General features: G+C 39.3%; 1 protein-coding gene across 5 annotated transcripts in view; it reads right to left on the bottom strand.

Annotated features, from left to right (window-relative positions):
* KCNAB2 (potassium voltage-gated channel subfamily A regulatory beta subunit 2) overlaps positions 1 to 24,117 on the bottom strand; it is a 139,509-nt gene that overhangs the window by 65,964 nt on the left and 49,428 nt on the right. For 2 of the 5 annotated variants that reach the window (XM_072426980.1, XM_072426982.1), the window contains exon 3: positions 23,047 to 23,088. The exons of 2 other annotated variants lie outside the window; for them this stretch is intronic. In XM_072426980.1, the coding sequence (XP_072283081.1) occupies positions 23,047 to 23,088 (42 nt within the window). Of the gene's footprint in view, positions 1 to 8,034; positions 8,280 to 23,046; positions 23,089 to 24,117 lie in introns of those variants that run through there. One more of the 5 variants, XM_072426985.1, reaches the window with a different exon arrangement.

Genomic DNA, 24,117 nt, shown 5'->3' with positions numbered 1-24,117 from the left:
ATCTTTGGATGGGGCTGACCATTAAGAGAACCTGTCATTGGAACATGCACACCTTAGAGAAAGATATTTAATCCCTTATTTAGTTTCAGGCATTTTATAACCATGTTTAAGTGCTCTCAAGCACCCATTTCCAACCGCTAGGTGTCCAGGAGCATTCAAATGCATCTGCTTAAGAGGCTGATGAAAGTGGTTGGAATGGAAGAACCCCCCCTCCTTGGGATCCCGCTTTTTAAAAGCGCACTGTAACCAAATGCCCATGGATTTCAACTTTTCCTTTTAGTTTCTATGATCATATGTGCTTTGGAGTGATAGAGGATCATTTGACAGAGCTGAACTGCAGCAGTAACACCATCACAAACCAACCATTAGAACTTACTGGTGGTTGACTATTTGGTTTGACAGGCAGGGGGTCAGAAGTTGCATGACATCCGGCTGTTGCAGCACTTTAGCAGGTCTGACCTCATACAGTATATCCCACCACTCAAATACTGAGGCCCTATTACTTAGGGGATTGGTATAGGTTACGTGGTATGCACATTCAGAAGCTGGAAGACCATAAATGAGGTCAAGCATTTGACAGAGCGGCAACTGCCAAATTTTATCTGACCTCCTGACTCTCTGGATTAAGTCGGACTTTTAACTATATAAGGTCATTTATGCAGATAAGATTTCACTAATATATTAAATTAAAGCACACCAGTAGCATACAAGACGACCCCAAAGCAGCCGTACAACACCTCCAAGAGGCCATAAGGGAATGATGGGGTCATTTCTCCTGTAGACTGGTTCACATACTAATAATATGACAAAAAAGCAAATGCAAAGTCTCCAAGAAATTTAAGAAATGCATTCTCGATTCAGCTTACAAGCAACCACTAATATATGAACTCTCAGCAGAGTTGCCCTTTATTATTAGGTAACACGTACCCATCAGGCCTTTATATAGCACTAATTTGATAACGGCATGGCTTTCAATTCAGGGAGCTGCCCTGCCAATCAAAAAACTAATACAAAAATCCTGCATTATTCATGCGCTCATTGCGCTACATTCTTAAGATACATGCAAAATTAATGGCGTACCAGCTGTCTCCCCGGCCCGAGTGAACATGACCACGGAGTTTAGCGCTGTGCCAAGTATGATTTCCCTCGCTGTCATAAAACAACGATAATACTTCTGAAAACCACCATGGCACGGTAGCTGAACGGAAGGAATGAATTAAAGGTATTGTATGTCAGGTTTCGATGTAGCTCTTAAAGTGGAACTTTCATGAAAATATCACTGACCTTTGTTCCCAGTGATCCATCCATAAACCAAGCCCAGCGAGTGCTCTCTTTTATAGGCGGTGGACAGAATGGCGATTGCCACAAACCTCTTTCACCTTTTTTTTTTACATTACAAGAAAGCACCTGATGGTGCATGCAAAACAGCAAAAATACCTAACAGTGTTTCCCCCAGCCCCTTTTATCTGGGTGCACCACCTGGCATTTTTCAGTAACCACCTTGGCTGTTTTTGGGTAGTTACTGTACAGTTGGGTCACAGAACCGGGGCTGCCACCCACCTACAATTTCTTCTCACCTGGCTTAAAAAAATATTCTGGGTTCAACACTGCCTAATATAGCATTTACAAAAAAACTCAATATGCATTCCATTTAAATAAATTAGAAATCCAGAGAACATTATACCTAAGTGGTGCAAAGTGCAGAACTGGTTACCTGGGTTCAAATCCCACCCCTCTACGTTCAACCTTCCACCCCATGGCTTCTACCATACGTAGTTTTGGAAGCAGGAAAAATGGTCAAAGCGTAAAGATCTGGGATGTAAATCTTGATGAGGTCTAATTAGTGATGGTGGGATGACTGGTTCATAGAATATCCAAAATGGCAGCTCTTGTTGGGTGTGCAGTGGTTCGTACCTATGAAAAGTGGGCCAAGGAAAGATAACTGGTGACAAGGTTATGGGTACCCATGCACGAGCTAGAGAAAGCTAATCCATCTGATCCAATCCAACATAAAACAGGTGGCACATGGCTTAGAGGTTAGCACTCAGGCCTTTGTAGCGCTAGGTCACAGGTTCAAATCTCGGCCAGGGCACTATCTGCATATAAATACTAGTTATTAATAATAACATAAAAACTAAGCTTGAGCAAAAACGGTAGAAAAGCCTAATGGAGGCGATTAAAGAAAGGAGTCGGAACTGCAGCTTTCAATATATGTAGCTGCATACCAGTCTGAGTGCCCATGGTGACCTCTGTCCACTGATAAAAGTGCCTACAATGGGCACATGAGTATGTGAATAGTTTTGGTGCAAGATACCACTAGACACCTTCCTTGGCAATGTCAGCACTATATGATAAAACACAAAAATAAATACCAAGCATAGAGATAAAATATTTTTCCAGTACTATAGTGTTGAAGTAATTGATAAGTTCCCCAGGTAAATGCAGGTAAAGATAGATCTTCCCTTTACAACAGTGCATGGAAATGCGACAGAGGCTCCACCTAGTGTCAGAATGAGTCACTGCAGAATGTCAGCATAGTGCTGCCAACACATGGTGAACACTGCCATCTAGTGGATATTTGAATAATTACAAAAATGATGTTGCAGACACTTTTATAACCCAACATCATGACAAAGAGGTTTAAAAGTAAAAATGTGTTCTGCTATTTATTTTCAATTCTTGGTTTTGTAAATAACACAGCCAACAAAATATTTGTCAACACAATTCAGAACTAGGAGAACAGGCCAGTATGATGATAAACCCCCTGGGGTGCGTTCTTAAGTCAAGGTTAAGTCAAACTGGGTACTTTTCACCCAGAAATAGGACCATTGCTGGCTTCTTTTTTAATTTCACATATATGTAAATAATAGGAGCTCCTATAGGATACCAGAATGCTCTCTGTGTATTGTCAGTATCGTACCCTGTCATCGGAGGACAAAACAAATGCTCCCTTTGCAATGGTAAAGTGGAGGGAAGGTGGTGTTTCAAGGTTCTAAACATTTCCTGTCCTAATATATATATATATAAACAGGCACATTGATATTGTGTAATAATTCTCCTTTGATAAAAGCACAAAACAGAAAAAAAACAATAAAACAATGGGCACTCACAAAAACAGTAAGCATACAAAACAAGTCTGCTCTTTTAACTCCTTGGAGTACAAAACCCTGAACTCCAAGGCCAACAGCTCCAGGAATGCCACTGGTACCCCACAGGGCAGCATTGCACTGGCCATTAATGTGTCTTTGTGAATGCAAATTGTTTTACACTTTTTCTAAAAAAAAAAAAAAAAAATGAAAGAATTATTATAATATGTTGGAGCAATTGTTCTATATTTCTGTCTTCTAGATATTTGGGTGCTCTAATTCTCACATTCTAGCAGCAAGGCTCAGGGATTTCCCTGTTAACCCTTGGTTGATCCTTTGATGGTTTAGTTCTTCACTGGCATTGATCAATTCATCTATTTACATCTTATAAATAAATTCCAGTGTATATATTTCAGAAACGTTTGAAGCTACCACTTCATGTATCACTATTATTCATATTACATTTTTTTTTTTTTGGCACATAAATTTTAAGGGTTATTGATCTTGCATAAAAAAGGTAAGGCATCACTGGTCCGAATGAAAAAAAAAAAAAAAAAAAAAGGATTGCTGATGTTTTTCAGAAAGAATCCAGCAAACTGGGGCTTTTGAAGCTTTTACAGTGATGGTTTCTTTAACTACAATGAAGACGAGATACAATTATGCATCTACTGCAAAAATAGAAGACCAGACCGAGACTTGGAAACCAACGGCTAAGCTCATTGTTGGCTGACCTTTCCTGCAGGCGTCACCTATATACAGATTTACACATTCTATTCATACATTATAATAACAGAAAAGATTCCTTAAACTCGTTTGTGACTAAGAAGCCCATATTAGTTACATACAAATGAAACAATTCTCAAGTCTGGACTGAGTTGGGTTTTGGACATTACTACAGATCTGTATGTCGGCCAAGGTCCTCAACTTCACCAGGATGTTCTTTATGTATTGGACAATTGGCCTAAGGGACAAAATTGGGTGCCATGATGTTTTAAAAATAAATGGAGTTGACTGAAAGTTAAGATGGGTTTGACACAACTGCTGAGAGACGTCAGCCAAAAGGTTACTGGGAAGGGGATTTTTTTTACCCCCCTTTACAACCAGTACGTCACCCTATCTTGCACCTGTGCAGTGCGAGATCAGGTCGTATGCCAAGACGACAAGAAGAGGGAAGAGAAGACTGAAGATGGCGGCGCCCAGTGCTTCCTCAGCGTCAGGTCAAAGAGGAATTCCAGGACGACGCGGGACCAAATCACGGGAAGGACCAGTGCCATCGAGGTACCTACAGGATTATCTGTGGGACCAAACCAGAACTGGACCATAGTTGATTAGCATAAGGTCCTCCAACACACACAAAACCTGGCTTGACATTTCCTAGGTCCATTTCTGGCTGGGTTCCCCCCAACTTCTCACATTGCAAGAAATGGGGTAATGACATCTCCCATATTGCCCAATTTTTACTTTATGCCACCTTCATGTGTTCCTGTACTCACCCTATGAAAAGAGGTTTCTGTAGTAGTAGTAGTAATTTGTCATCTGGTCACTTGTCTTTTTCCCCACGAAAGTCAGATATGGTCCCATTCCTCTTCACCCAGGAGGCCACATACTGTAGAACCTTAGTTATCTGGCACGCACAGGGAATGGCTGTATAAGTGTAGTTTCTGGATAACAGAGGTTTCCTTTTCTCAGCCATTAAGCACTAGACTTGAATGGGAAGACTTGTCCCCATTCACCTCTAGTGCTGAATGGCAGAGAAAAGGGAAACCCTGATGACAGTTGAGCCGTCATCAGGGTTTCCCTTTTCTCAGCGGAGCTCTGCTCTACTCTCTTGATTGCTCCCGCAGCCCTAGCGGAGTCATGGTATGTATTCTTGGATGCAGAACACATGCCACCGCTCTGCAAGGGCAGCAGGAGCAATCAACAAAGCAGCACTGTCGGGTTCCGGTTATCTGAATTTTCTGGTTGAGTTCCAAATAACCGGGGTTCTATTGTATTATCTTGACAAGCTAAACTAATATAACATAGGAGCCCATACCCCCCTTTTTTTTAATAAAGTATATATCAAGTTTTTAGAAGATTTGGGGAAAGTTCTACATGAGAAGGCTATCAGGTTTATCTGCTTCATTAATTCACACTTCCAATAGAATGACGTATATAGTTAGATAAGACATGCTGTGATATTCGCTGTAAACAAGTTGCTCACCCATGGGCATGTATTAGGAATGTAAACCCCAGAAATAAACTCCACAGCAGCAACAACATATTGTAGCATAAGGTCCTCTTCACATTTATGTAATGTATCAAAACACCTATCTTACGGTTATTTGTATGGTGGCATTCTATTGTATAAATCAGCGATTCTCAGTCAGATTTCCACCTCCATGGTATGCTAGGGGTTCGTTGAGCAATTTGGACCTCTCAGGTTAGTGCACCACTCGGTAATTTTCAGTAACCACCCAACCTGTTTTTGGGTGATTACTGAATATTTGGGTCACAATACAGGGGCTACCACCTGCCTACAGCTTTTTCCCACTCAGCCTAAGAAAGTTTCTGGGGGAAAAACTGGTAATGTATTGGGGACAATAAAATGAGAACAAAGACTGAGAATAAAGCTGACTTTCAGCCTTTCCTTCTGTCTCGCTCAGTTGTATGGGCGCCTCCCCTGGACCACAAATTTTCTTTTTTTCTCTCTGTAAGCCATTGGAACGATTTCCAATTCTTCAAATTCAAAATTTCACTGCATACTGTAAGCTGCTCACAACATGCATTAGAAGCTGAAAAAACGTCAGATAGAGCTCACCTCATTCCCCAGATGGAGGAAGTCCATTCCTTTGCAGACTGCCAGTCCCAGGTTCACCCTTTTAATCGTTGCATTTCAGTTCAAACATAAAAGCTCTGCATCACATGCAGGTATTACCTAGGACTGTCTACCTGTAAATGTGGCCTGCCTAGGAACTCCCACTTCTCTGCACCTCCACCCATCAAGGCATTCTGGATATTTGTATAATTCATCCTAAGAGCAAACCATCAGCTTGTAGAAGGCCCAACTATGATCTGCCTGATATACATACAGAAGCACAAATCATTTCTTTGTGTCTACATACAGATAAGTTATTAAAACTTTTAACTTTTTTAAATTAAAAATACCATTAATATGTTGTAAGGGGGGGGGGGGGCAATGTGTGTATGGCAATTCAGCGTTAAAGTACCAAAAGGCAAACCATTTAGGTTTTCTTCTTTTCTCTCTCACAGACATGACAGGATGAAGGAGGAAATTCATTCAACACAAGGAAGAGTTTTGCCCCCTATTCCAGTTTCAGTGACAACTCAAAAGTTTGGATCTTCCATCTCCCTATGTCCTGGTGTTCTCCCCGGCCGCTTTTAGCTGGGTGCACCACCCTGCACTTTTCAGTAACCACCCGGCTGTTTTTGGGTGGTTACTGAGAAGTCGGGTCACAATTCACTGACACTGCTGACACTGCTTACAATTTCTTCCCACCCAACTTAAAAAAATTCTGGGTTGAGCAATGATGGGGTAAGTAGATAGCGGAGGAGGGTAGATGGTGGTAGGTAGATCTCTTAACCCAGGTTGAAAAGACTTTTAAGGGTTGGAACCACCTTTATACTAATTGTATCATAGGCCCCGATTTATGAAAGCTCTCCAAGGCTGGAGAGAATACACTTTAAGAAGTAAAGCTGCTTGATCCAGCAAACCTGGAATGGATCTGGTCCAGGGTTCAAAATGTTTGCTAGCAAATAAAAAAATCCACTCCATGTTTTCTGGATCACCCAGCTTCACTTCTGGAGGTTTATTCTCTCCAGCCTTGGAGAGCTTTCATAAATCAGAAAAAACAGAATGAATACATTTCACACACACACATCTGCAAATTGACATTGATACCTGGCTACAAAAAACTTAGCACAGTGTAGCCAATTTTTCCTATTTTCCCGTAATTGCTACAGTTTAGATAAAGGGGTCATGTGACTACAGTATTTTACCCAGACATTTTGTAAGATGAATAGAAGGAAGATTGTAGGCCCTGAATTATGACCCAGCATTTTTGGCTGTTTTTGGGTGGTTACTGAAAAGTGCCAGGTGGTGCACCCAGCTAAAAGGGGCTAGGGACAACGCTGGACAATATACACTGATTATACAGCTAATGAGTAATGGTTAACCAGTTACAGATTTTATCATCTCCAACAAATAAAATAACAATGGGATCTGGTTAAATATAACTGACTTCTCAGCACCAGGACAGGCTGTTCTTTTTCCACTAAGAATAAGTTTGACTAATGCAATTCTAATACAAAACATTCACTTGTTGCTGTTGTATATAGAATGCAACACACACACATTTTAAAAGACGATGCATGAAATCTTACCTAACATATACAATCATACTCTTACAGTTTAAATACATTGCAGGTACATCAATCTAAAAAAGTGGGCAAAGTCTTTAGCCATGGCCCTTGTCCCCCCTGCTAGCAGAGTCTAAACAAGGATATTTATTCATTATTATGTGGAAAGCAGTGGTCCCTCTACTGAGTCATGAAACACCCACTGATGAGTTTGAACCAAAGTGCATTATTCATTAAAGAGCATGACCTTCAATGAGAGCTAGGCTCAGGAGATGTGTTGGACCTTTGTGTGGGGACCAGTGCTTCCACACATAGTCTATTGCGCTGTACTTACTGGACAGGCTTTCCAAAAAAAATAATGAATGATGAGACTCTGCATATCTTTTATTTTGATGCACCTGGAAGGCATTTAGCTAAATGAAAGATCAATAGGGCCTTAACACATCCGGTAAGATAAACCAACACAAGAGCTGGCAGTGACTTTAAAAAAGAATGAAAATCTTGTATGCCTATAAAAAAAATTGGGTTGGGGCCATGCCAGGTAGTTCAGTTTTGGATTTTGGACAGGAAGACATGAACAAGCGCTTACCTATATCTCATACCCGTCTTGCGTGCTGTGCAGTCGTCCAAGGACAGCCCATGCATTTTCAGGAACTCCTCCATATTCTTGGCGTGTGCCGCCACCCTGACATCTCGGAGTCGCTGCAGCTCCACCACATCTACCTGATGGACCTGGTTGATGCCCCAGTCAGAGTGGTACCTACTGAGTACGCTTTTCAAGCTCCCGCTGTATGACATGGACAGCATCTTGCTGTCCGGCCTGGGAATCTGTGGATTTTCCAGATGGAAAGATTTAGGTTGTATGTGGGTCTGTGTAACAGGTGAGACCCTGCAATCGTTGCAGGTTGCTCTCTGAGCAATGAACAAGCCTGAGCTTGTGATCACGTTGAAGAACGATAATAACAAACACACACGAAAAAAGGAAACTTTCAAAAGCAAACTTGCCAAGACAGCTGGACCTTTCTATACCACCTTTGTTTCGGGACACCAAAGCGACATGTACATAGGCATGTCACTGGTCATCGGATCCCAACAGGAAAATGGATCCAGTCTCAAGAACTTAAGAGGAACAATGCAAGGTGAACCTGATAGGTCTCAACAAGCACAACGTAGTAAACTACAGTCACTTAAGAAGCAAAAATAAAAAAAAGGGGAGCTCGTCATGCATAACAAAGGGCTCTTAGGAAATGCATTGTGCCAGTAAAACTTTTAGGACATGCAGATTAAATAATATTTATGATAGCTCAGCAGAGAAGACATTCATCAAATACAAAATAAAATGCAGATATGTTTTTATTAGCCGGGCTTCAGAATGTCTTTTAGATAGAATAGTATGATGATAATATTCTTCAAAATGACCATTTGGCTTCTGATTGTTCAGCAAAACTTTCAAGTTGGGGAAGGTGTAGGACCAGTTAATGAGTTCTCCTGTCTTGGGTGGTGGTGTTACCATATCTACTCCATTACCAGTTAGGGTTTATCTTCTGGTCCTCCTTATGATCGTCCACAAGCCCCTCAATATAACCCCAGACTCTGATAACCGAGCTATGTTGCCTATATTTGTAGCCAAAACCACCTGTCCATCACCAGTTTCCCCAAAAGTGTCCTATTTGGTCTTCATATTTAAAAAGAAAAACTTAAATTTGGGATTTCAGTGGCATTAAAATATGATCAATAATATACCTATAAAAGGTTAAAATATATTAACAGATTTTATTGATCTTAAGCATGAGTTTAAATATTGCATTGGCATATTTATACAGAATTGGTACCATTTGATAACTGCCTACGCGACTATCTACGAGTTTCACACATTTCCTTAGGGATTCATTATAAGTTTATTGGAAACAACTCAAGGTAACAAAAAAAATAATTGACCATCTGGGACTAACAGAGTGAATATCCTTGAAAGTTGCATCCCTCTGACCCCAAGGCAGGTAAGGGAAAGGTAGGGAGGATGCCCCCCGGTTCTTGGATGTCTAAAAAAGTAGTAAATGATAATATGACTTTGCTGGGTCAAATTTTAGTTTGAATGGAATGCAGAATTGTTAGCCTTTATTCTGATCTTCTGCAGCCTCTCTTCAACCACTTCCTGTCTACATACGGATGTATGTATACACATATGCATGGTATTTCTTATGGTGAAGGTAATGATAGTAAAAACAATGAAGCATACCACAATTGTATAATATGACAACACAGGGGCACAGCTGTGAGACTATGACAGAAGGTTGTCACCTTGTAACAGAAAGAGCCAAAGAACAAAGTCCTTCCTAGACTGATCATCATGGAAAAATCAGCTCAAAGCCAAAGACTTCAGCACATTAAAAAAAGAACTGAATTGAAATGTTTTGCATCAGAATTTAGTGATTGAGTCAACCAGACTACATGTGGTTTTATTAGTTGTATAAAAGGCAAACATTCCAATTGTTTTTTCCATCCTCTTCACCTTCTGTGTCATTATTTGTATCTGTCTGCCATTTGCAACCCCTATTTAATATAAAGCACGAGTAATATGTTGGCACTATAAAAATACATTTTGATATTATTATCCATGAAACGTGTCTCCCCAAAAATTGGAAAACATCTATCTGTCCCTGCTTAAACCCACCAATACCTGCTGCTTAATTTTTTTTGCAACTTTCCAATATGCATGGGTACTTCCATCCCTCTTCTCAATCAAATAGTTGTAAAAGCCCCATTACCACCCCAAATTAACAAAATAAAACAAAAATAAAAACAAGGTTTTCTATGGGTTTTAAACATCCCCTAACTAAATATTTTTCACCTTTATTCTACTTTTATTATGCGGGCGCCATATCAAGGACACAAAAACCTGCATTGTATAGTACATTTCCACGTGGGAGGTCAGGCACGGCAATCATTTGAATGGCTGCCTACTTCACAGCGGTGTATGCATTTAGGTTTGATGCACCGCAAGTCCTTCAGCAAGGTGCACCACAGGGAAGAGTGCAGCGCCATCCGCTGGAAGGGAAGGAATTAAATAAATACTGTAATATTCTAATCAATATAAAATTAAGCAATTATGCAGCTTTATAGAGGACAAGGCACAACTAATCCCTTTTCCACTCTGCTACCAATCCATTTTTAACCCCTGTACTGTCCTTTACCTAGCTAATAACCATTTTATATATTCCAATTTTCGGTGAAGATGCTCATGTACTTTGATTTCTTCCCAGCAACCCTCATTGTATAGATAATGCTCTCCAGTTAATTCAACAATTCAGCAATTCAGTAATGAGGGAAATGGCACAGAGATGTCATCTGGATACAGCTATCTTGGGGGGATTGTTTGCTTCCAGGAAACCTAAAAATGATTAAAAAGATCACACTGTACCCCATCATTAAAATGATCAGGGGTGGGGGATTGTGTTCTGCAGCTCTCATACTTAAGATGGCTATACATTGTTTGATATTTTAAATAGATTAGATATGTAAAAAATATAGAAAATTGTAAAAATGTAAAAAAATTGAATAATACAAATCTTAAAAACTACAGCACCATTGATAAATATTTGGTCTAAACATCAATGGCATTGATTGTAGATGCCCATTGTTTTGAAACTCAAGCATAGAGGAGAATGGGGAACACCGGCTAAAGCGAACCAAAGCCCACCTAAACCTAACTTAAGCTGGACATCTCCTTTAAATAACCGCAAGATGGCAACCTACTCATCCGAGATCTCTCGTTTGGCGCTTGGATCACACCCGGCAAAGCAATCAGTCTCTGCTTCCTTCTCATTACAAGAAAAAATTTTAAGAGCCACATTAAACAACAGAATGAAATTTTGTATCAGCATCCTGAACGCCTTTCAGAATCCATTATGATCTTCAGAAGTGCAGACTAATTTGCGGTGTAAGATAAGCTTGCCGAGGCATTTCAAAAGTGTTCTTCGGCTTCACCTTACACCAATCAATAGCCATTAACCCTCGGGACGTTCCTGTAAAGGACTGTTCCGGCTTCCTGGAAGAGGAGAGCGCGGCACTGTGTCTCCAAACTGTGCTCAGACACTGCAACATTGGCCCGATGTACGTGTAGACATAATCCAGGGCCATAATCAAAAACACCTTCTGTTTATTCAGCATATTAAATTATCTTCCATGGAAACTTAGTGCATGCCAAGATGTCTTGCAACACTAGGATTTAATTTTTAATGGCAAGATCAAGAATTAACTAATGACAAGATTAGTTTTAACCTTTTCTTCTTCAAGTTTGAGATCAGGTCCCTGTGTTCTTGATCCTAGCTCTATATTATACCGTTGTTTAGAGTTGCGGTTACATTTTTTTCAACCACACGTAATTCGCCATCTAAAACCCCGCTGGCATTTAGCCTGCTCCAACTGGCTGAAGATACAACCAACTTTCAGACTCTACAAGCGGAATCTCATAACGCAGGACATACTGCAGCAGAATGCCCTCAATTTCTTGCTAAAATCTCCTTTATAAACACTCCTATTCGTTTAAATGAGCATGGAAGAGGTGGTTCAATAGTGGATGGTAGAGATGGTCAGCCAATTCTGATGAAATTGATTTTGATTCAACTTGCAAGTTAACTGCAAAGCCTTCGAACATGGCCTTTGTATAAAATCATTTTCGCTTATGTGTGCTCGCTACTATCCGTATTGAGCAGAAATGGCAAGCTACTTGTTCAGAAACTTACAGATATCACAACTTCCAGCATGAGAAACAAAAGGGAATGAGGGCATGCAATACCATCAGGAAAGGCAGCGCCTGTATTCAATGGACTGTTCGAGGAGTTGCAGGAAAGGCAATACGTTTCAGGAATCTGCAGCCCTTTTTTTTTAGAATCTTGGAATATTTATAACTTTATATTGGGCAAGGGGCTGAGAAGCAATCTACTTTTTTTCTAGCTCAAAGTGTCACCCTTTCTGCTCCACTACCAAGGTATTTTTCCTCAAAGCCCCGATGAAGGGGACACACATCTCCTAATCATTTTGGCTTCTTTAGAATCTTCCAAAAAATAGAATGCTGTGGTATGGAACTTTCTTTTGACACATGCCCCTTCCTACTGATGAAGTAGAGGTCACATCACAAATCTAAGAGATAAAAACGTTAATTTGTTGTTATTACTTATAGCAATAGAAAACAGAAATGCCAACACGTATCGAGGTAACATTGCTTCCCCGTAATTAGGGATACATAGGAAACAGGGATATAAAGATGGAAATATTTGGGCAATCATTGGTAACAGGACATGATACAAATGCAAACCGTTTTGTTATCAGAATTATTTTACTTTAACTTCCTGTTGCCCACATTTTACATTTTCTTGTTATAAGCAAGCACTACAAATTAAAGATTCTGGATTCATATTTGTGGCCTTGCCCCCTCTTAAAACTTTTTATTCCACAAGAATTATTAGCTGATTTGTGCTCATGAGGGAGATTATACCATCATTTTCTGCTCAGATTAGGGGGTGTCAGGCAGAACAAAAGAAAAATCTCTTCTATGTGGACACAGCATTTAAACTCTTATAGAAACATCTCATGGCTGATTCTAAACCTTTCCAGTCCAAAAAAAAAAATCTTTTGGAGGGACCTGCGATGTAAAAGAAGTTGTCATAGTCAAAATGGCCGACTTAGTGTTGGGTTGAGGATGATAGCAGCAAAATGTGTACCAAATAAATAAATAAAATTCAGCAAGGGCAGCTGCAATAATACAGTCCTCTCAAATTCCCTTTAAAAGTGCCTAACAGAGAAAACTAAATTGCTGAAAATGTAATTTGACCGCAGCCTGGAACCTGCTCTTGCAATCCAATCTGCACAACAAACACTTAGGGGCTGTTTATAAAGCTGTGAATCTTACATTCAACGAAACATTCCCTGTAATCATATGGAGCTGGAAGATTCTCTAGCAGGAAATGTTTCAGTGAATGTCAGATTTGTTTCTTGGACCCTTTTAAGTGTTTCTACAGGCCAAAGGTTTTTGGTTGGTTTGAGGTTGTGGGCTGAGTGGGGAAGGCTTTGAACCTGCCAGGTTTAATTGCTGTTCAGGCTCCACTAAAAGGAACTTTCCCTTTACATTAGATCTAATGGACAAATACATACACTCGTTACTTCTCAAGTTCCTTATAGCAGCAGAAATCTGTTCATCACAAAGATGTTCTAGGATCTTTTTATCTCTGTGTACATTTTGTATTTTCCCCTATCCCACCATCCTCCCAAACTATGTGGTGTGAGATTTGCCACAAATGGTACATGTCTGTTTTCTTGGACATGTTGGTGTATAGCCAAAAACCCTGTCTACCTCTACAAAAGGTGAACTATTCACACTACAAAGTCTATAATAAATCCCAATATGTTAAAAATCTGACTGTAAAATTGCTATACAATCTCCTTTACATATTAGAATGAAAAAAAAAACTGAAATATGCGAAATCCATTGACATTTTATTTAACATTAAAGCCCAATATCAAGGAAAAATATGTTAGTTCAGTATCTATGTACTGCATATGTCCTCATTAGGGAGATTTCCCCTCTCTTTTAGTGTCAATGACACCACGACAAATTAGGTAATGAACTAATACAAATTCCTCTCAAGCAACTAAAACTCTGAAAGTAATTTAACTCTGCTGCCTGTCTGATTCACCTCTTCTCTCGCTCTTCTGATGCTCCCCCTATTTGTCAACTGCTCCACTGGCAACCAGTAACCCAGAGAATTCGGTTCACACCATTAGCTTTCACTTCATATTCCGTATTCATCATACATTTCCAATCTTCGTTCTGCACACAAAGCTCTCATATTGCCTATCCTGATCACCTCCTCACAATCTCTTATCCAAGACTTCTCCTGTGCTTCATCCATCCCTTGGAACTCTTTCTGGCACCTTTGAACATACCCTTATCTGCATCTCTACAAATCAGTATATATGTTATAATGATTATCCAGTAATGTATAAAGATCTGCCTCCCCCTTCATTATTTGCCCAAGAACCTGCTGTTTTCTGCTTCAAAGTTGTCACCCTGTGTTCTCCCCAGCCCCTTTTAGCTGGGTGCACCACCTGGCACTTTTCTTTAACCACCTGGCTGTTTTTGGGTGGTTACGAAACACAGGGGATACCACCCGTCTAAAGCTTCCTCCCTTCCAGCTTAAAACTTTTTAAGGGAGATTCCTGTTGTCACTTTAACAAATGTTTTCTCTCTCCCATATGGGTCCTCCCATATTGTTTCTGTGTTTGCCATAATGGTTCATTTAAGTACCTAACTCCTTCATTGGGTGTTGTATATTTTCATGATTTCTGTATACTTCTTACCAGTACTATCCCTATTGTATTGTATATGTATGAACTGATACTCATTACTGCCTACATAGTACTTTGTACAATCCTACAGAATATGATAGTGCTATAGAAATAAAACATAATGATAAAATCCTGCCCTGAGCTTTACCAGCAATGTTTCTGGACAAGTACCTTGGAATTTATATTTAAAGCTCACAGCAAATATTCAGCAATCTATTTGAGGCAACCTTTGAACAAGAAATTAGGAACACCCGCCCTAATTCACGATAATTTTACTCTAAGATGCATCAACACATGGACCTGGGTACCTTCTTCAGTGCCTAACCCAACACTTCCATAGACACCAACAGGAAAGTCCGGGTTGACTTATTAAGGAGTAGAGCATGTGTAAGTCTAATGAAATGAATGCTCACACAAATGTTACAAAGAATATCATCTATGAGCAAGAAAACTTGAAACAATCCAAAAAAGATTTGGGATTGCATATGACTGGATGATACAAGTCAGCACAGCTTCACCCTTTTACTAGACTAAAACTGGAAATATGACATACAAATAGCCAAGCAAACAGCCTATACTAATCTACAATCAGCAACAATATAATGCACTATATTATAATGCAATATAATATAAAGTAACATGCAATATGCCGTATTATATAGGGTTAGTAATTTCTTCATACCCTGACTGATGAAACCTGAACTGATTAAGTGTATTTTACATATCAATTTTCTTTATTAATCTGAAAAAAAATAGTTACATTTGCCAACCCAATAAAAAAAAGCTTTTTGTTGTCTCTAGACCCACTGTATAGATGAACCCTAATGATACAAAATAGGAATAATTGCATCAGCTGGACTCTCCGAAGCAGTTTGCCAAGTCCTAACCCAATTCTAGGAAGCTGCATTGCCGGTAAAATATCCATCTATCAACTTGTCAATAACTGTAAGAAATAAACTGAATTAGAGCAGCTGACTCAATGGAATGAACTCTGCAGCGCCCTCAATTATGGACAGGTCCAATATCACAAATCCTGAAATTCTGTAAAATTTCCATAAGAAGCCACCAATTGTAGCCAAAAATTGGTAAAGTAAATTTCCTTCTTAGAATAGGGTTGCATTCCAACTAATTTTAAAAGCAAGCAAAGTGAGAAGAAAAGAAAAATTATAGTTTAGGGAACATTGCAGTACCATGCAAAAAACAGAACTTAAAATGCAGAATAATTTCAACAAATGCAATGGATTAGAGGCAAACATGACATTTTGAAAGTGACTGCAGTCCACAGATTATAGAGATAATATTGTTGGGATTATAAAACTGAGTTTTAAAAAAAATTTAAAAGTTGGTTAGTTTAAAACAACATAATTGTTCCATATTAATAATAATAATAATAATAATAATAATAATAATAATAATAAAAAGGCATAAAGAAATACAAAGTTTCATCAGTACAACACCTAAAAAAAAAGCAAAATGATGTAAAACAAGTAATAAATACACCAAGAGTCTTAACATAAAAGAAGTGACCTACAAGTGTGATGTCCCGGAGAAGAAAGCTTAGCAGAAGAGGATAAAAACCTCTATGAAACAAAAAAAAAAACGAGAGAAAAAAAAAAAAAAAGGAAATGCAATTAACCAATTCACGCCGAGTCTACGTAACTTAACACTTACCCGCGGTCTCTGTGTTCTCCTCATTAAAAAGGAGTTCTATTTTATAAGAGGCATACAGTAAGATGGACGTGCAGTGTGAACAATCCCAGATCGGCTATGGGAGTGTCATTTTGCAGTTTTGAATGCTTCAAGCAATTGGTTTATAAAACAATTCCCTCAAGATTCTTGTGTCGAAGCAGAAATCCATTAGACCTATTAGAGTTAAAATATTAGGAGGTTTTCATCTTGACGAATGCGCCTTTGAATTATTAAAGATATTATTGTTCAGTAAAAGCCAAGTGTATGCTTACTACCTTGCTTGGGGTTTGGGCACTTAGCGAGCCAGAGATAGTACCAGATGTAAGAAAATACTTATTGAAATAAAAACCATTCACACTTCCAGTGGGTAGTTAAAGCGCATTAAAACACCAAAATATTATATAAAAAAACAAAAAATATTGGATTAAACAGGCTTGGTAGAAGTGTATTTCTTTTGTGATAGTCCTATAGTAATCCTGACCATCATTGGACTGGTGAATTGTTTTCTCCTACACATGGGCAAAAGTAGAAGCCAAGCCAGAAGACTACGCAGATTGATCCTAGGGGGCTGACCAGGAAAAATCTGGGGGTAATAAGGAAAACAGAACAAAATGTACAATTATGCTGTTAAAGTGACTTTATTATACTTGGCACCCATTCTCCAATGGATGTGGAGTCTCATGTAACATAGCTCCAGTTTATTGAACTCGCAGGTCAGCATATGAGTACCTTATGATATTAAACTAGGATTATTTGAAGAAGCCCCTTTCTGACAATGTATGGTAGATAAAAGCACTACTTGGTCTATCCAAATATGTGAAAGAAAAATGTTTGAACTGTGGACCCATTCTGAATGAATGAGGAGAGAATCTATGGCAAACAATAAATGTTTATGGGAAATTATTGCTGTCTCCGTCTGCTACCCTCCTAATTGAGAGGGAATTACATGCTACAAGTAAAATATATACCTGTATTGTTTCCTGAAGAAGCGGCATTAGTCAGTGAAACGGGTAGAAGTATTGTGGGTGTACCCAATCCTTTCGGGGGGAACCCCTACAGGAATATCATTGCTTTGCATGTATTTTAAATGTAATACGTTTTAATGTTGTGTTTTTAAGTATACCCAAAAAATCTAAACATTTTTTTTTATACTAAGAACTGTGTGATAATATGAATTCCTTCTGGCCCACTAAAATTCCATATATATTTTTTGGATTGAAACATAGCTTCAGTCTCTTGCCCACTCTTTAACAGTGCTTCCCAAACTTTTTTTTACCATAGGGGAACCCTTGACATAACTTTCAAATTTGATTAATTTTATTACTATATGCTTAATTGCCAGTATATTAGTGTGGATCTAGTATATAAGTCAGTAGAAGAATGCTTCCCACATTGTTAGCCAGTGGGAAGTACATCACCCTTCCAGAAGATCATTGGTGTCACTTAAATTGCTCATTGCCTAAGGAACCCCTAGCAACCTCTGGAGGAACCCTGGTTGGGAAACATTGCTCCAGTATCTCCAATGGAACGTCTCGAATCTCTGACCATCTCCTAAATCATGTTTACAGCCTCCAACCTCTCTCTCTCCTTGAATGTATGCAGTTACTGACCATAACCTGGTGCATGACTTTCGTTCCTAACAGCTTTCAATAGCAATAAATTCAATGAATATTATGCAAAGCCCTTTGGTAATATGTATGATAGATCTTCTTCTGCAGGGAACCATTTATTTAAAATAAAAAATACAGTAACATAATAATTTAGGAAAGTCAATGTGTTGATTGCATTATCCACAATGTATATCTATTCAATAGCCAAACTATCAGGCAGCCTGTCCATAGAAATGGGATTATTTGTGAGTGCTAGCTGTGCAACTGGTCTTCTCGTTCCCCTTACCACGACCACCACCTTAGGGTAAGCCTTTGCCACAGAGGGCTGCAGACTTCGCATGAAATGCTAGCAGCTGAAGATGAGATGATGCCACCAAGATGTTACCAATGGCAGCACTCCCACCTTTTGATGTAGTGATGAGGGGAACATAAAATTGATGTAGTGATGGGGGGAACATAAAATTGAAAGAAAAAAAATGCCTTTGTAATTGTAAAAAAAACAGTCTGGTGGTTACTGAGAAGTGCTGGGTGGTGCGCACAGCTAAAATAGACTGGAGAGAACACTGACCAGTAATTTTCTGTTTTTCTGGTCAGTTTTGTCTGCATGTAAAATGTTGAGAAAAATATAAATGAATATATGTGAAATAAAATATAGTCAGTTATTGAACAATGATTACAGGTACTAACCCCATACCATTACCAGAATGCAATATTTCATAGGTCAAGGTTAAACATTAAGTGCATTTCCCCAACAATAACAGATGAGAATTGATGATCTATTCACAGACAGAAATCCTGAGGCTTTGCACTCTGCAGTATATAGTTCACACTAAGTATTTCCAAGATTTTACAGCCCTCATCTAAAGAACGTTGACAGCAATATCCATGCTGTTAATGGCACCAAAATCGCTGGTCTGGCATCGGCATGATGCTTTGTAGCAGAGTTATACAAATAAAATGCAGGATACCTGAGCCAAGTCAGCTTTGTCCTGTAACTATCAGAGGACTGAATGCTGAACGTCAGCAGCAGGCAAAGTATTCTAAAGCTGATGCTAGGATCTGCCTTAATTATATGGCAGCATGCCCTGCACTCAGCCACTTGGATCAGCATATGAACACTGTCAGCAGAAAATATATATTTACACATGCTGTACCTTTCTTTTCCAATATTATTACACAAGCAAATTAAAGTGCAACTCCAGGCAGAATATAGGTTACCTTACACACCTACTGTATATCACAATTTCTCAACCTTTTAAACATGGGGATCCTTAGAAATAACTTTCAGGTTTTAAGGAACCCCTGCTATAATTACTATATTCACAGGTCACGGTATATCAGTGTGGTGGCCAGTAGAAAGAATGCCTCCTACATTGCTGGCCATTGGGAAGAATGTTACACTTACAGATCAACGGTGTCACTTAAACTGACCCGAGAGGTCCAAACTGCTCATTGCTCAATAAACCCTGATCAACTTATGGAGGAACCCTGGTTGAGAAACACCACTGTATGTACTGCTCATTTAGTCTTTGTCTTCATAGAGTGTAGTTTGTCTGTTTGTATTTGGGGGATTTTTACTCATTTCATGTCCTAAGGACTATAATGAAAAATTGCCATGGGTTATAAACCTCCCTCCAATTCCAAACCAGACTGAAAACAATTAATTACTTGGCGTTTTATCATAAAGACTTGGTTGGAGGGCAAGAGGACATTTGCCCCTTGGAGCAGTGCTAATAAGATATTTTGGAGAGTGACGTAGTTACAGACTGATGGACCCCAATGTGGAATTTGGACATGGACCTTTTCAATGCAAGTTTTCATGACAGTCTTTTGGCTATTGATCTTCAGACCCCCTGGTACAGATTGTTAACCAAGACCCTTTTCTGTCAAAATTCATGTTGCAAATGCATTGGTTGTTGGGATACCCTTGGGACTGTCTGGACTGAATGTACTACCGCGCACACTGGCCAATGAAGAAGGCCGAAGATTGATTAAGGGAAGAGAAGAAAAAAAAAAAAAAAAAGAAGATGGCAGTGCCCATGACAGAACTAGGATAAGCGACTATAAAAAGGGTTTAGTTTTGCTTTTGCATCAGAGTCTTTCTCTGTTGGGCTCTGCGAGATATCATGTAATGGAAAACCAAAAAAGATAGTAGTCCTAAATCTCCTCTGCTGGCCAATAAAGTAACGCTTGCAGATAAACTGTTGAGGATCTGCAATGCCAAAGGTCTAAACAAACCCAGAACAGCTGACCCAGAGGAAGGCTCCTACAGGTACGCCACTGGCCCTAACTGGAGATATTACACTATTCTCACACTGATTGAACTGAAACAGTCAGTGAATAATTCTGGGCATTATATAGACACCTGCACCCTGCATAGGTCTGTGATTACAGCTTCTGCCAAAGGGTCATTTTCCAGCAATATCCTTCTTTACAACTCTGAGATGGCATGTGATGGAAAGAGAATATCTTGGAAGACAGTAAAACTTGTGTAACAAGTTGGTATATAGACAGCCACTATTGTACTCCTGTAAAGAAGATTGGCTTGCTGTTGGCAGCAGTAAACCAGAAATGAGACAAGAACACCCAGGAACAGTCCAGTGGGTTAGTCCCACACTTTTATTCGGAAATGCAGCAAACAAGCACAGCTTAAAATTCAGGTTCAGAACATAAAAGAAAACAACTTTTAGAGGTTGTTCAACAGTCAGCCTTTTCACACATCAGAAAGAGCTCTTAGCAGCAGTCAGTTCATAAATATAAGAGTCAGTTAGACAGCTGATATACTAATAATCTGAAACTAATAAATGTCTGGCTTCGAGGTAAGATGTTGACCTTGAAATGGAAGATTTTTCCCACCCAGTTCTGAAACCCAGAGTCTTTGGGTGAAAAAATATTCCAAAGTCTAGAATCTCTGGGCCTCAGAAAACATGGGAAGCCAAATTCCAAGGCGACACATATATACTCTACATATTATTTCCAATCAGTGCTAAGTGAGCAAAAACCATGGCGCACTTTGAAGGGTATACTTCTTATAGTCCTCAGAAATCTACCATTAAAGGATCTCTGGGCTATAGTTGTTGCAGCAGGCCATAAGTTCCCAGCCCTCCTCTAGTATTGGTAATTGAACTCCTATTTTCAAGCCAAGTGAGGGCAGAGATAAAACATGATCCAAAAATGTTTATTAAATGAATTCAGAATGAAAAACATTTCTAGAACACTTGACATATGAGTTTCTCTAATGGTGCCACTGAGGCTTCAATCACTTATCTCTCAGACCACTTTGGTGCAATTAGGATTTGCGCGAGCTGTATATGACTATCAGGGATGTCCATACTAATGGGGAAAAACACTTATTGTGAACATGCAGTTTGCAGTGACTGGCAGATGAATGGTATAATTTGCAGGAGAAAGGTTCAGAGCTAGTAAAATTGTTATTGAAAACAGGAAAAAACAAATCTACTAAATCTAAAAAGATTGACCTATCAATGAAATGAATGTTAGCATACTGCAAACCTTCAACCATAACTGGTTTGCAAGTAGGAGTCACCCCATCCATGCACTGTGTTCTAAGCTTCAAATATTATATCACAGCCATCAAGAGCTAAACAGGGCTAGGCTTTGCTCACATACGTTTCTGGTGGAACAGCAAGATTTACCAAAATGTCTTCAAAATTTTCAGCCATCTTTGTGTAAAACTTTATAGCAGTTTTAGTTCCAGTATGGGGAGATTTAAAAACAGATCCTAATAGCAGTGCTGAAAGTTATAAAGTCTGACAAGGAATTGTTTTTTGTGCTGATATGTGACTTATTTCCCAAAGCTGATAGTGGTGGCCAGTGTGAGAAGAACCATTTTGCACTAGGGGTCAGGAAAAGGACCCCCTTTTAAGGGTGGACAATGGGATAAGGACCACCATGTACCAGTGGACAGTGGGGGAAGGAGTCCCTTGTACTAGTGGGAAGAAGACCCCCTTATACTGGTAGTAGCAGAGGAACCTCATTAGACTGTTAGACAGTGGGAATAGGACCCTCTTGGACCAGTGGACAGTAGCAGAAGGATCACCTTAAACTGGTTGACAGTAGGCGAGAGGGCCATTAGACTGCTGAACTGTGGGAAAAGGGCCACCTTGGACCAATTGACAGTGGGAGAAGGACATATTTACTTTACAGAGAGTGGGAGGATGTCCTTACACTGGTGGACTGTAGAAGGACCGATTTACACTGGTGGGCAGTGGGACAAGAATCTGCTTACAGTGGTGGAAGAAGGGTGAATGGGGAAATGGCTCCTTTATATTGGTTAGTTGGCTTACGATCCCCGTTACACTGGTGGTCAATGTAATTCTCCTAATATTTTAGGTCAGGCAGAAAAAGAAGTAATCCAGTGCTCAATGTTTCCCTATAAACTAATGAAGACATGGAGATCTAATGAACCTTGAATAAAATAGTCTGGTCTATTCCTCACTTTTATTTACGACCAACACAGCAAACTAAAATCAAACTATTCCATCATTATTTTCACTTACAATTGCAAAAATACAATAATAATAAAAAAGTTTATAGATAACAACAGCTGTCACCACAAATCTACTGGTCAAGGCATTGGCACATTTACCAAAAGTGTCACTTGGTTTAGTGACTACAGCTGTTTGCTCCCAAAGGCAAACTCAACAGTTCAGAGATTAAGGAATCAATACCCAATAGGTAACACAAAGCAAAATATGTATTTGTAGGAGCCATTTAGAAAACATTTCAAACAATTAGGGGTGTAGGTAATTGATGTACAAACAGCAAAGGGTGCTTGAACTGAAATGACCCACCGCATGGAGTCTTTGGCAATCATTGACTTTCAGAAATTGGGAACATGCTTTAGTAAAGTTGAAAAACACAAATCATCATGAAAACACAGGTTAAGTCAATTTATTGTTTGGAAACACAGGGGGGAAAAAAGACTTCACAGGTACCTGTAAAATTGCAGCTGGCGTTTGGGACTTCCATATCGAGCACTTTGGAAGCATGAGGGAAGAAAGAAAAAAATATTCCACACATCACATTGCTAATATTACAATATGAAGTCTGGGTGCCGATCATTACAACAGACAGATAGCAAAAGATTTACCTTGTAGAACATAGCCATCTACTGGCTGATCAGCAAACTTACAAATGAGTGAGCATAGACTATAGAGAAGTACAATATAGCTAGAAGTAGCAAGGAAAGCTGAGGTTAATCCTTATTTTTAAGTAGTGGGTGGAAACATAAAAATCAATTCTTTTGCCCCTGGACCAACTGTACAAACAGCACAGATGCAGCTAAATTTGATGGAGCCATTTGTTCCAAATGCAAATCCCTGGCACTGCTAGGACTGAATGAATTCCCATGCACATGCACAAGAGTTGCATTGCCTTGTTTCCTTTTTCCCCTCCTATTCATAACTTGTCTAGTTTTACGGTTGCATTAAAGCCATGGTATCCATGCACTGCACTGATGATGACTAACAAGTCCGAAACAGCTTTGTAAATTTGGAATAAATGGCTCTATAATATTTGGATGAATCTGTGCTACAACTGGGGTTTCTGGATACACAGTTGTTCTGGGAGCAGAGAAGAATGATTTGCATGACTCTGCCCAAGACCCTAAAATGAGAAATAACCATTATTTTTGAGATCTGTGATGGAAATGAGACCTGCAGATTAACTTTGAGTTAGGAAGGCTCTACAGTGCTTCCACTGGTTTCTGGCTTGTTGGTACTTATAACCTAACCATTACCTGTATGAATCATTTTCTGACAATATCCAAAAATACCAAAAGTCAAATCCCCTGAAACCTTAAAGCGACCCCGTTGTTTCTTTCAATTACTTAATTAGGATTTATCAAACCACTAAACTCAATGAAAGTGGAGGAGGAAAGAAAAAACAAAAGAGGTAAAGCACTAAAGCTGGGTACACACGTCAGATTTTTCTCGCCCGATAATTGGCATCGGCCAGATATCGGGCGAAAATCTGGCGTGTGTAGAGTCGGCATCGTCCATCGTCTG

This window comes from Pyxicephalus adspersus, chromosome 11 (genome assembly GCF_032062135.1).
Source record: "Pyxicephalus adspersus chromosome 11, UCB_Pads_2.0, whole genome shotgun sequence".
Taxonomy (NCBI): Eukaryota; Metazoa; Chordata; class Amphibia; order Anura; family Pyxicephalidae; genus Pyxicephalus; species Pyxicephalus adspersus.
The sequence above is the reverse complement of the archived record's forward strand: the minus strand, read 5'-3'. Positions and strand labels throughout refer to the sequence as shown.